A 12,105-nucleotide genomic window follows, 5' to 3' on the forward strand; every position below is an offset into this window, starting at 1 on the left:
GCAATGGAATTAAAAGCAAAAATGAACTACGGGGACCTCATCAAGATAAACACCTTCTGCACTGCAAAGGAAACGATCCACAAAATGAAAAGGCAACCAATGGAATGGGAGAAGATATCTGCAAATGACATATTGAATAAAGGATTAGTATCCAAAATCTATAAAGAACTTACCAAACTCAACACCTAAAAAACAAATAATCCAGTGAAGAAATGGGCAGCAAACATGAATAGACACTTTTCCCAAAGAAGACATCCAGATAGCCAACAGACACATGAAAAGATGCTCACCACCACTCATCATCAGGGAAATACAAATCAAAATACAAACTCACACCCATCAGCGTGGCTAAAATTAACAACTCAGGAAACAACAGATGCTGGCGAGGATATGGAGAAATGGGAACCCTCTGGCACTGCTGGTGGGAATGCCAAGCGGTGCAGCCACTCTGGAAAATAATGTGGAGGTTCCTCAAAACATTAAAAATAGAACAACCCTACAACCCAGCAATAGCGCTACTAGGAATTTATCCAAAGGATACAGGAGTGCTGATTCATAGGGTTACATGGACCCCAATGTTTACAACAGAGCTTTCAACATACCCAAATCATGGAAAGAGCTTAAATGTCTACCAGCTGATGAATGGATAAGAGGAATATATACATATATATATATATATATATATATATATATATATATACATATATATATATATATATATATATTCACTCGTGTGGAACTTGAGAAACTTAACAGAAGACCATTGGGGAAGGGAAGGGGAAAAAATAGTTACAAACAAAGAGTGAGGGAGGCAAACCATTAGAGACTCTTAAATACAGAGATCAAATGGAGGGTTGATGGGAGGGGGCTGGGGAAAGGGGAAAATGGGTGATGGGCATTGAGGAGGGCAACTGTTGGCATGAGCACTGGGTATTGTATGTAAGCAATCAACGATGGGAATCTACCCCCAAAACCAAGAGCACACGGTACACACTGTATGTTAGCCAATTTGACAACAAATTACATTAAGAAAAAAAAGAGATATTGTTTGTGATGAAGACACACTGGAGGCGACCACAAGGTCCACTCGGAGAGGACCTCTTCCATCACCACACAGCAGGGAAGAAGGCTCAGCGTCCCTGAGCTTGCTGACCTGGAAAATGTCCCCACGATCTTAAGTGAAAAAACAATACAGATAAAGCATAATTCCATTTGGTTGTATTTTTAACCATACACAACAAAACTGTACGTTTTCATAAGCACACATATACGTGTATTCAAGAAGGCTGACGAGGATGTATGCATCAAATGCTACGGTTACTTCTAGGAGAAAAGGTTTGTGAGGTGAGGGGGCTTTGGATTTCTCGGAACTGTTCCTATGAATACTTCCTAATTTATGTTTAAAGGCTGAACAACTCTGTAAAAATACACTACAAATCACCGAATTGTACCTCTGGAGTTAGTGAATTTTGTAGTATGTAAAATATATCTCAAGAAAACTATCAAAATAACTTAGGAGCATCTGGGTGGCTCAGTCACTTAAGCGTCTGACTCTTGGTTACAGCTCAGGTCATGATCCCAGGGCACATGGATTGAGTTCCATGTCGGGGAATTCTCTCTCTCGCTCTCTCTCTCTGCCTCTGCCCACTGACATCCTCTCCTTTTCAAAAATAAATAATGAAAAACAGAATTAAAAGAGAGGATGATGATGTAGATGATGAAGAAAAAGGTGTTAAGGCAATGAAAGACCAAGAAAGACCAAGAAAATGTCACAGACCAGAGACTAAGACAACATTTACATGCAAAGTGGTACAAAAAGACATTTCATGGCAAAACTGGGGGAATATGAAGAAAGTCTACAATTGTATTCATAGGACTGTGCCAATGTTAATTCCTTACTTTTGATACCTGTACTCTGGTTATTAAAAACGTTATCGTTACAGGAAGCTGGATAAGAACGCTACACTATCTTTGCAACTCTTCCGTAAATGTAAAACTACTAGAAAAAAAAAATCAGCAGCAGCAAATACACTTGGCCCAGATATAAAGACACCTCCACAGGCTCACTGCCAAGGCCACAGTGGCCCACCCCAGAAAAACCTGTTTGTTTTTTTCTCGTGTAATCCTTTATTCATATGCATTGGAAGCTGTCATTTCTCAAATCTTTCCTCAGTTTTACCCAAGCTTTTCCCCCAAAGGCACAGCGGACTGACACAGTACCTGTTCCCCAGCAAGGCAATGGCACAGAGGTCACCCTTCTGTACCTGAGGCAGACCAGCAGGGGGCACCACGAGTCCTGGCAGCATCAAATCTGCAGCAAACAAAACAAAAGCATCACAACCTGTATTCTGCCTCTAAACAATTCCAAGTTCTACTTCATCATTTATTCATTCACTCAACCTACAAACCTTTATCAGGTATCAGCTAGGTTATTCATAATGAAAATTAAAAGACGGCAACCCGAGTATCACACCATTTCCCTAGGGGGGCTAGTGGTCCAACTGAAGCACCAAGGCCAGTTCCATGACCTATCTTATTCTGGTTTCCTAAATTTAGCTTACTGACTTAAAGGACAGCATATGGCAGTTCACGAACTGTTTTCTCATTGAAGTACAAAGTACAGGGCTGATTGAAGCCTTTCAACAGCGTCGTAGAGGCCCAGGGACCTCACGGAAGCAGTCAAGAGAGAGATGAAACGCAAACGGGGGAAAAATTCCATTTTTCAACCATATGAACCCAGGAAGTGGGTACATTTATTGGAGTAGTCGGTCCTTCCTAAGCGGGTTTCAGTCGATAGCCAGAATATAGGGAAATCTTCTTACCTGCTCCCCCCATCAGTTTTTCAAGCACCGGAGGCCACGTCGTGAAAGCTGGGAGAAGGTCAGGATAGGACCACAAGGCATACACTGCCCAAAAAGAGACACAGATTTATTGCCAAAAAGTCAATCCCCTGGGGCACTGGCAAAGCCAAACGCGAAGGCCACTTTAATTCAGGGACAGTAAAGGAACTCAACTCAAAGCTAGAGAAGAGGCTGTGAGGCCCAAAGAGGGTTCATTCTGGTTTGTTTTGTTTTTAATTTAAACTTATTTATTTAAATTCATGTTAGTTAACATACACCGTAGCGCTGGTTTCAAGGGGTTTCATTCTAAGGCAGATTCTTAAAAACCTGGATGTCACCTGAGACTGGGAGGCCCCATCATTCCACCTGATTGTAGCTGCAGAAATGCGCACAGCAGGTAAAAGCGGGGACAAACACCAAGGAGGATTCCATTTGTGACCTCAGAAACAAGTAGACTAAGAACAGGGCACCAGCCTGTAAACAATTTGGAAATTTCCACATGTTTATTATTTGTATTCCCTCTGTTTTCATAGTGATTAGTGGTAAAAACCCTTAGATCAAAAAGCGCCTGTGTCCGTACAGCAGCAAAGTGGGGTGGGGGCAGCAGCGGCCCAAGGAGACCGCCCTACGCTGCTGTAGCCCAGCTTAGGGCAAGAAAAGCCCCAGTGACAAAGCAGGTGTCAGCAGCTAGAGACAAAAGGACCCTAGATGTCTGAGATCTGTCACAAGGAGAGAAACCAAAGGATCCTGAGAGCCAGACAGAGCCGAAGGAAGAATCCCCGGGGGGTATCTCGATGGGAGTACATCACTAAGACAGCTGGGTACGTGGTTTCATTAACCCAGCTTCTTTCCCATCACAGGATCTTTTCAGTCTCTAAAGAAAATCCTGCTAGTCATCCTTTTAGACGTATTTCTCACATGTTCTGAAATGCCACCCTTTTCGAGACCCCTGCTCCATCCCTAGTTAACCCACTAGGAACTACTATTCCTTCATCTCAGAATATCTCTTGGCAACCACGCTCTTTCTGTATTGGCCCTTTCATTCTCCCTCCTACGGCAGTAAGTTTCGACCTTGAAAGACCCAATTCTAGGGACACTGGGCCCGAAACGATTCTTACGGATGGTACTGAGAGATTTGGCACTTACTGTTTTGAGTAAGACAGGTGAATGAAAGAAATAAGGAGAAACGGATGCCAGGCAAGGATTACAGTAATGGCCATCCTGTTGCCATACCTGTCGGATACAGATTTTTCTCCACTTCGAACAGGATGGGGTTACCACCGCTCACGTACACGGTCACTGCATCCCCTCTGTGAGCATACAGTTTCACAATGTTGAGCTCCTCCTTTCCAGGTACCAACACAGAGACCTGATCTGTTCCTAGAGTGGGGAAAGCAGCCATCACATCAGCCCGAAGCTTTCTCCTGCAGAAAGCAAACCAATGAGTGGTATGAATCGTGCCTGGATGCATTTTGAGAAATGCAAAGGATTCGGAAGGACTTACTATCAAATCAAAGGGCCAAGGGAAAACTGCTTTATGATGCCCTACTCTCGTACACTCTTCCAAAACATCCTATTCTCTTTCACATCCAATGTCTCCTCTATTGTCACATATTCTTGGGGGCAAGACTTTCCATTTTACGAAGAAAGAGGGAAACTGAGATCCAGGCAGTAACCAAGTTAGCCTGACTTGGGAAATTCAGCCCTGCCTTCCTGCCTCTATGCCTAGCCCTCGCACCCACTCCCTTCTCTATATGCTTGGCAAACCTGTCCCGATGCTTAAAAAGCTATACCAGGGCACCAAGAGTGACAACTATAGAACACGGGGTCCAAAATTCGCAACGTGCTATCTGCGTTTGCGACACTGTCTGAACAGATACAGGTCTCCTCAAAACATGTCCTGTAATTCTCCCTCACCTCTCCCTCCATCTGTCTGTCTCTCCTGCCAGAAGTAATCACTAGACACTGTTCCTCCTATCGTTGTAGTTCCCGGTTCCCCATCTGATTTCTCCTCAGGGACTCTAAGCTCTTAGGAGAGTGGCACCCTGTCTGTCTGTCTTTCTTCCTTCCTTCTTGCCTTTGTTTCTTTTTTGGCGCCCTCCGCAATACCTTCTATAGATCGCAGTCAGTAAGCGCCGATCGAAGTACGTTTTCCTTTAAACGAACGACAATATCCAAAAGATAGCCTGGGAGATAAATCAGGCCTCCTCTCCCTCTTCACCCTCAAAACATGTCTATTCCAGCCTGGTCCCCTGGGGTCCCTTCCCCCGCTGGACCCCTCGGCCTCCACCCCGGGTCGGCTGAGCTAGTCCAAAAGGGCTGTGGGCCAGCCGGGATGGAGAAATGGCTGGGTGTCCTGGTGGGCGGAACAGGGCCCTTCTCTCCCTCACCTGTCCGACCCCTTGATGGCCGTGTTGGACTTGACCCGAAAGGCCTTGGCAAACATGTCTGCTGGAGTGGCCTGGGGAAGAGAAGGAGAGCACAGACGCCAGGGGCCGTCAGGAACGCGACAACGCGGCACCGTCCCGACCCGCAGCCCTGGGGGCAGCCATGCTGGGGCCCGGCCGGGAAAGAGGCCCGGCTGGAAACCCGGGCCGCGCAGCTTCGCGGCTTTGGCCGCTGCCGAGACCGCGGCCGCCCCTACTGACAGGACCCGGAACTGAAGCAGGGAGGGCGGGGCCCGGGGAAGGCGGGGCGGATTCCCGCTCCGGCCCTGCGCCTGCGCGACTGGCTGGCTCCTGCACGCCTGCAGGGGTCCCGCGGTGGCTAAGGTGCCTCTGTCTATTGCCGCTCAGTAGGCGTTAGGGCGTCTTGACTTCCCTTCAGTTTAATTCAGCCCCACAGAAGTACGTGACCGTTGCGTTTTATTCGTTTCGTAGCCCTCTCGAATGGTTTTCTTAACGGCTTTGTTTGTCTTTGCATTTAATTGCACGCTAGGAAGTCTCCGAATTTTCTCGTTTGTTTTAAATTTACATGGGGTGATAGCAATACGGGGAATCCGCCCTCGTCCAAGGTTTGCGCCTCCTGTTATGAGTAAAAACACTACAAACAATCTTCCAATCTGTTTTAAAATATTTTTGACCACCTGTAGGTAACTTTTGCAAAGCGTTATTGCATTTTGGGTCAGGTGTTATATGGGGAGGGGAGGGTTTTCCAAAACTAATTAAATTATTCACGTTGTTTAATAGAAAAAAAAAAAATCTGTGAGCCAGATTAGGGTCAGGTTATGGCTTGGCTTCTCCCTAGCAATGTGATCCTGAGCCAACGACTTATTCTTTCTAAAACCCTTGAATTCTCTGAAAGATGTGCATGGAGTACCTATGTCATAGGGTTTCCATGAGAAACGATTGAAGTAATGAGTGTGATGTGCTACACAGTGTTTTGCAAATTTCCAGTCATATCTTTCAAAATTCTGACAGGTGTGAAGTTTTGGGTTTCCCTGAAAGGGACTGCTGTGTGCCCTGGAGGCATGGATTTAAAGACCTGGGGTCTTGGCTCCTACTAGGTTAATTTTTGCGCATGGGAACGGTTAAGGGCAGAGTGTCCATCCACCAGGAAATAAATACTAATTGCTCGTTCGCTGACACAGTTACACAAAGGAGGATTTCACACTGCGCGTCCAAAGATTAGGTCTCCCAGTGTCTGCCCGCCACCAGGATTCTTACAAGGGCCCCTAACGTGGCCTGGGGCCAGGCGCAACTTGGGCTCCTCCTACCCTTCTGACCCAGGAGGCCTTTATTCTCAAGCACCCCAGCGACAAGGCCAAGGTCAGAGGAGCCCAGAGGAGGGCAGTGCCAGACAGCCTTTTCCCTTCTGGCTCCCAACGCAGCCACATGTGGGGACGCTTGATCCAGACTGTGCTGTTGACCAGTGTCTACCGCAGCACAGCTACTGAGGCAGCCTCTGTGCAGGGAGCTGAGGAAGGCTAGTCAAGAGAAGATTAGAATAATAAATACGAAAACAGCAAGGTACAGATAAATGTGTAAAATCACCTCCCTTCTATATATTGAAAAAAGGAGATTAATAAACACTGGGAGGATGACAGAAACTAATAAAAATATAACTTTATTAAATGAGGAACAGATAAATGATGGAAAAAGCTTACTCTTCACAGAGCCTTGTCATGTGACTTTGACTTTTGAAACATGTAGCTGTTTTTCATATCTAAAAAGTTTAGCTTAATAGAGGAAGAAGCATGATTTAAAATTAAAATATGAATGCAAATAAATGTAAAACTGTATTAAGTTGGGAAGTGAACCAATCAGAGATAAGGATTATTTGAAGTCAGTTTGGAAGAGAGTACTTACATTCAGAGTTGAACATCCCGGGACAAAATAAATGCAAAGACATTGTAACCTTCATTCAGTAGTTTACCTGGTAGTAGTAATGTTTGCTTTAAACTTTTTATATTATTTTTGCAAATATTGAAATATAAGAATATGTGAGTAAAGAGAAGAGACAGAAAATGTACTAGAAAGTTTTTAACCCTGTGTTATTAAACTTGAATTGTAAGATCCAATAGGAGCAAATGAATTTTAAATTTCACTTCTATTTCAGTCTTCTGTCAAGCAAGAAGACATTTAAAGATGTTTCCACGGTGTTGAACATTTCTATTTCAACATAATTCTCTTCACAGGATGGTACAATTCTTGGGATCTAAACACTATTTCCCAGTAAAAGGAATCAGACCCCTTTGGAAAGGTGTATGCTTACAGGCACTGGGTAGGGAAATACCCAGAGAGCCTGGAACATCATGTCTTAAGAAATGCTCAAAGAATAATGGGGTATAACAAAGCAATCAGCAGCTAGTTTCAAGAGTCTCTCAACTAGCCAAATTTGGGATAATTTGAGCTTCAAAAATAATGCCTATAATTCATTATGATAAATTGAATAAATAAAAATTCAGGAATCCATGCTTATTTATTTATTTATTTATATATTTATGTATGTATGTATGTATTTATTTATGTATTAATTATTTTGAGAGAGAGAGGAGAGCTCTGTGGTGAGAGCGGGGCAAATGGAAAGAGAGAAAGAATCTTAAGCAGGCTCCCCACTCAGCGCAGAGCCCAGAGCTCAAGTCCTGGGCTCCATCCCATGACCTGAGCCAAAATCATGATGGATGCTCAATCGACTGAGCCACCCAGGTGCCCCGGTGATACAACATTAAAAACAAAACAAAACAACACAAAACAAAAATATATATATATATACGCAAAGGTATCAGAAGTTCACTATTATCAAGTTCTTACTCCAAACATTGAAAATTAAAGATTTACCAAACCTTTTTAGTTAAAAGCTATAGTGAGTTGGCAAAGTAACACTCATCTTTACACAAGAATGACAATACCTGCAGAAAAATATTAGAATTAATCTTAAAAGTCATTATTTTGCAGCCAAAAATGAAAATAAATGGTTATAGGCCATATTGGTTACAGGCCAAGTGTCATACACTGATTCCACCAGCATTAGGTGAAATGTTCTGGAGAAATAGTATTTACACCAATATTAACACCTCAGATAACTTGACAATTTTAAGAATAGTCCTTTAGGGGCGCCTGGGTGGCGCAGTCGGTTAAGCGTCCGACTTCAGCCAGGTCACGATCTCGCAGTCCGTGAGTTCGAGCCCCGCGTCAGGCTCTGGGCTGATGGCTCGGAGCCTGGAGCCTGTTTCCGATTCTGTGTCTCCCTCTCTCTCTGCCCCGCCCCCGTTCATGCTCTGTCTCTCTCTGTCCCAAAAATTAAAAAAAAAAAAAAAAAAAAAAAAAAAACGTTGAAAAAAAAAAAAAAAGAATAGTCCTTTAAATGCGAGAAAATTGACTCTCATTTGTGATTCAGATTTAGATAAATTGGCTCCATTGGAGACAGCCAGCTTACTCATTCTAAGAATGCCACTTGATTTGATGCAAAATGAAGAAGATATCACCTTAAAATATTTTTACCTTAATTATATCTTTATTGTCATCTTTAAGTTTTTATGTTTTTGTAGAAGTTAAAAATGTTTATGTTCAATTGATGTTAACTAATTATGTTGTTTGGAATGTATGAACATTAAAATCATATTTCAGACTCTTATGGTTGAATGTTTCCAAAACTCTCTATACTAACAAAATCCTGAATGTGTCACTGGATTTGAAGATCATTACCAAAGAGGTTCTCATAGTTCTCAGCATGTACTGTCTTACTTTATCTTTATTTTAAAATAACACATTCTTGGGGTTTAAAGGTAATGTATATGAAAGATAGAAAAAGTGGAGACTGCAGGTAAGTGTAAGTTCAACACCAATTCCTACCCCTAGTTTCTCTAAATTCAACTGTAGTTATTGTACACTTCTCATTTTACTTCCTGACAATCTTTGCTCTGTAAACATTTATGCAGTGTTCAAAGCATTCTGTGTGTTTATACTTGATGTATTTTTTGTCCCTTTCATGTTGCGTTTTAGGATAGTGATGCACCAGTTAGATCGAATTTCTCTTTATGATTTCTTTGAATTTTTATCTGTGCTAGAGAGTCATCTTTTAGGAGATCATGTATCCCATCGTTTTTTGGTATATCTATTGCTAGATAAGCAATATTAAGTAGTAACTGCTTACATCTTCTAGCTAACAGAGGTAGGACATAGATTTTGATGTGTTTTTGAAGTGAACTTATTTTGAAGTTGTAAAGAAGTATCTTCTCCCATTTCCTCTGAAATGGATAGTTTCAGGAAGGCTCAGAAATTTGGAGGAAGACGTGAGAAAGGTAGGAGAAAGATGGATAGAAGTCACCACTGAAATGGTTGAATCTAATTTCTTGTCATAGATATTTTAAGAATAGGACATAAAGAATTTTGGTTTGCCAAGTTTTAATGAGGTACTTTTAAGATGTGATTTATTTGTCTCTCAGATTTAATTACATCATCCATATAATATTTAACAAATTCTGATTTATGAAAGTAAATGAGCTAAATAACACTTGACAAAATAAACTGAGTTGGATTGACAATGAAAAATTCCCAATATTGTACATATTTTAGTTTTAGGACTGCATCTTAACCATTGCTTTTTACACAAACAGGATAGGTCAGCTTCCCCTCCCAACAGGTTACTCGGAATGTTTGTTGTGATGTCTGTCTACGATATCCAGCTTTACATTCAAATTCAACAGTATCCCCTGTTGGGGAATACAGTTTTTTCACAGAAGACCATCGTAATTGTATGTTATGTCTTTCCATGGAGTCTTCTGATATTATACATACATCTGAAGGTTAAAAAAAAATGAACATAAGCATTAAGAAGTAAACAAATATTTTCCACAGAATTTCAGACTTTCAAGTAGAATCATCTACACTATCCCAAGGCTCTGTTTCCAAAACCTTTTCCAAACCAATACATTGAAAATCCATCACATAGATGTAAATCATTTTAAATGATTAATGATGTAAAAATGAGGTACTGTGTTTAAGGTGTGATAATTAAATGTTATAATGAAAGATCCATCATGTCAATAACAATAGGAAGACCTTTCATTAAAGAATATTTTGTTGCTGTTGTTGTTTGAGTAAGACTTTTTTCTAACTTTATTTCTTCACAGATTAATATTTAGTAGTCAAGCATTTGACAGAATGGTTGTGGTTAATCCATGAATATTCTGTTAATAACAGGAAAACACCTTTCTCATTATTTCCCAGGATCCAGGTGAATATTAAAATATTTACCTAAGCACTTTGGTGGTTTTGACCACTGTCCATATCGGCATGTGATGACCTTGTTTCCCTCAAGCACATACAAGGACTGGCACTGGTACTCAACTGATGATCCTGGAGCATATTCTGATTTTGGGAATGTGGTCATGTCTCCATTGTCAAGAGGTGGAGGGGGCCCACAGTTTTCATTAGGATCTAAAAAGATATTATTTGATTTATTGAAAGTGCAAAGAAAAACAGGTTAACGTAAAGTAAATAGAAATGTAGCACAATATACAATATCAAGACTTCTGCTGACAGAAATGATTCATTGGAGAAATTCTAATCACTTAAACTGAGAAGAACACTTTTAAGCACTTCCTTTAATCCCACATGAAAGTACACATAAAGCATTAACAAATATGTCTGCTTTGCAGTATTCTGGTATTAAAAACCATTTTTCCTACTGAATAAATGCCAGACGCATAGCTTATATACACAAAGAAATTTTTCTCATTAGTTACAACATACTGCATGGTCTACTATGTATTGATTTTCATTGTTATTACAAAAGAAACATCAGTTTCTTTAATTATATCAAAGAATTACAAATCTATATAATGTGAAAGGCAATTGCTGGCCTCCCATTCTGGACATGATGACGTAGAAACATTTCTGCTTATCCCTTCTGCTAAGTAAAACTAAAAACCCTGAACATATTATAAAAACCAACATAGGAGATTATGAAAGATGCAGAGAAGATATCAATCTGATAAGAGACCTTGGGATTCAAGGAATTACACAGTTCATTTGGGTTTTCATTGGGCCTTCTACAGACCCTGGACTGAGCACTGAAGAAGAATGGAACCCAGAAATGATATCAAGTTCAAGAAAAAAAAAGTTCCAAAAATCATCCACTCTATTTAGCCAAAGGCCCAGGAGAGGAGTATTCTAGCAAAACAGGTATTTTTTACAATACTTGAAATGCTCCCAAATACCATCATAAAGAAACCGAGACCATTCCTCTCGCTGTGTGGCTCACAGATCAACAGTGATCAACAGAGGCCAAGTGAGCAGCCCAGACTTCTCTCCACACTCAGGGAATAAGACACCTCTCCACTTTCCGTGTTGTCAGTGGAGGTCAAGTGGGAAGCCTGGACTTGCACTGTGGTAGTCTTGGAGGCCTGATAAATAAGAGATGTCAATAAAATCCAGAGCCTTAAAACATATACCCCAAATGTCTAGAACACAATTGAAAATCCCTCATTACACTAGCACAAAAACAGACACTCAGATCGATGGAACACAATAGAGAACCCAGAAATGGACCCACAAACGTATGGACAATTAATCTTTGACAAGGCAGGAAAAAATACCCAATGGAATAAAGACAGTCTCTTCAGCAAGTGGTGCTGGGAAAATTGCACAGCAACATGCAGAAGAATTAACCTGGACCACTTTCTTACACCATACACAAAAATAAACTCAAAATAGAGGAAAGACCTAAATGTAAGACAGGAAGCCATGAAAATCCTCAAGGAGAAAGCAGCAAAAATCTCCTTAACCTTGGCCACAGCAACTTCTTACTCAACGTGTCTCCG

The 12,105-nt window shown here is 41.3% G+C and overlaps 2 protein-coding genes across 5 annotated transcripts in view; both read right to left on the bottom strand.

Annotated features, from left to right (window-relative positions):
* Positions 1 to 986: 986 nt before the first annotated feature.
* On the bottom strand, positions 987 to 7,163 carry LOC122212372. Its single transcript, XM_042926233.1, has 8 exons — positions 7,148 to 7,163; positions 6,556 to 6,765; positions 5,683 to 5,864; positions 5,231 to 5,480; positions 4,074 to 4,220; positions 2,823 to 2,906; positions 2,221 to 2,311; positions 987 to 1,153 (listed from the first exon to the last, which is right to left on the bottom strand). The coding sequence occupies exons 1-8, from the start codon at positions 7,161 to 7,163 to the stop codon at positions 1,021 to 1,023; spliced, it is 1,113 nt and encodes a 370-aa protein (XP_042782167.1). The 3' UTR covers positions 987 to 1,020.
* Positions 7,164 to 9,668: 2,505 nt separating this feature from the next.
* Positions 9,669 to 12,105, bottom strand: part of CFH (complement factor H) — a 223,717-nt gene continuing 221,280 nt past the window's right edge. For 2 of the 4 annotated variants that reach the window (XM_042925932.1, XM_042925935.1), the window contains 2 exons: positions 10,538 to 10,720; positions 9,669 to 10,080 (listed from right to left, as the gene is read on the bottom strand). In XM_042925932.1, the coding sequence (XP_042781866.1) occupies positions 9,872 to 10,080; positions 10,538 to 10,720 (392 nt within the window). In that variant the 3' untranslated portion in view covers positions 9,669 to 9,871. Of the gene's footprint in view, positions 10,081 to 10,537; positions 10,721 to 12,105 lie in introns of those variants that run through there. The other 2 variants (XM_042925934.1, XM_042925936.1) reach the window with 1 other exon arrangement.

The sequence above is a fragment of the Panthera leo genome, chromosome F3 (assembly GCF_018350215.1).
Source record: "Panthera leo isolate Ple1 chromosome F3, P.leo_Ple1_pat1.1, whole genome shotgun sequence".
NCBI lineage: Eukaryota > Metazoa > Chordata > Mammalia > Carnivora > Felidae > Panthera > Panthera leo.

Coding starts and splice junctions, on each gene's coding strand:
- LOC122212372 (XM_042926233.1), bottom strand. Junction 2,907..4,073: donor GAAAAATCTGTATCCGACAG/GTATGGCAACAG, acceptor CTTTTTGGGCAG/TGTATGCCTTGTGGTCCTAT. Junction 1,154..2,220: donor ATTGCCTTGCTGGGGAACAG/GTACTGTGTCAG, acceptor GACATTTTCCAG/GTCAGCAAGCTCAGGGACGC.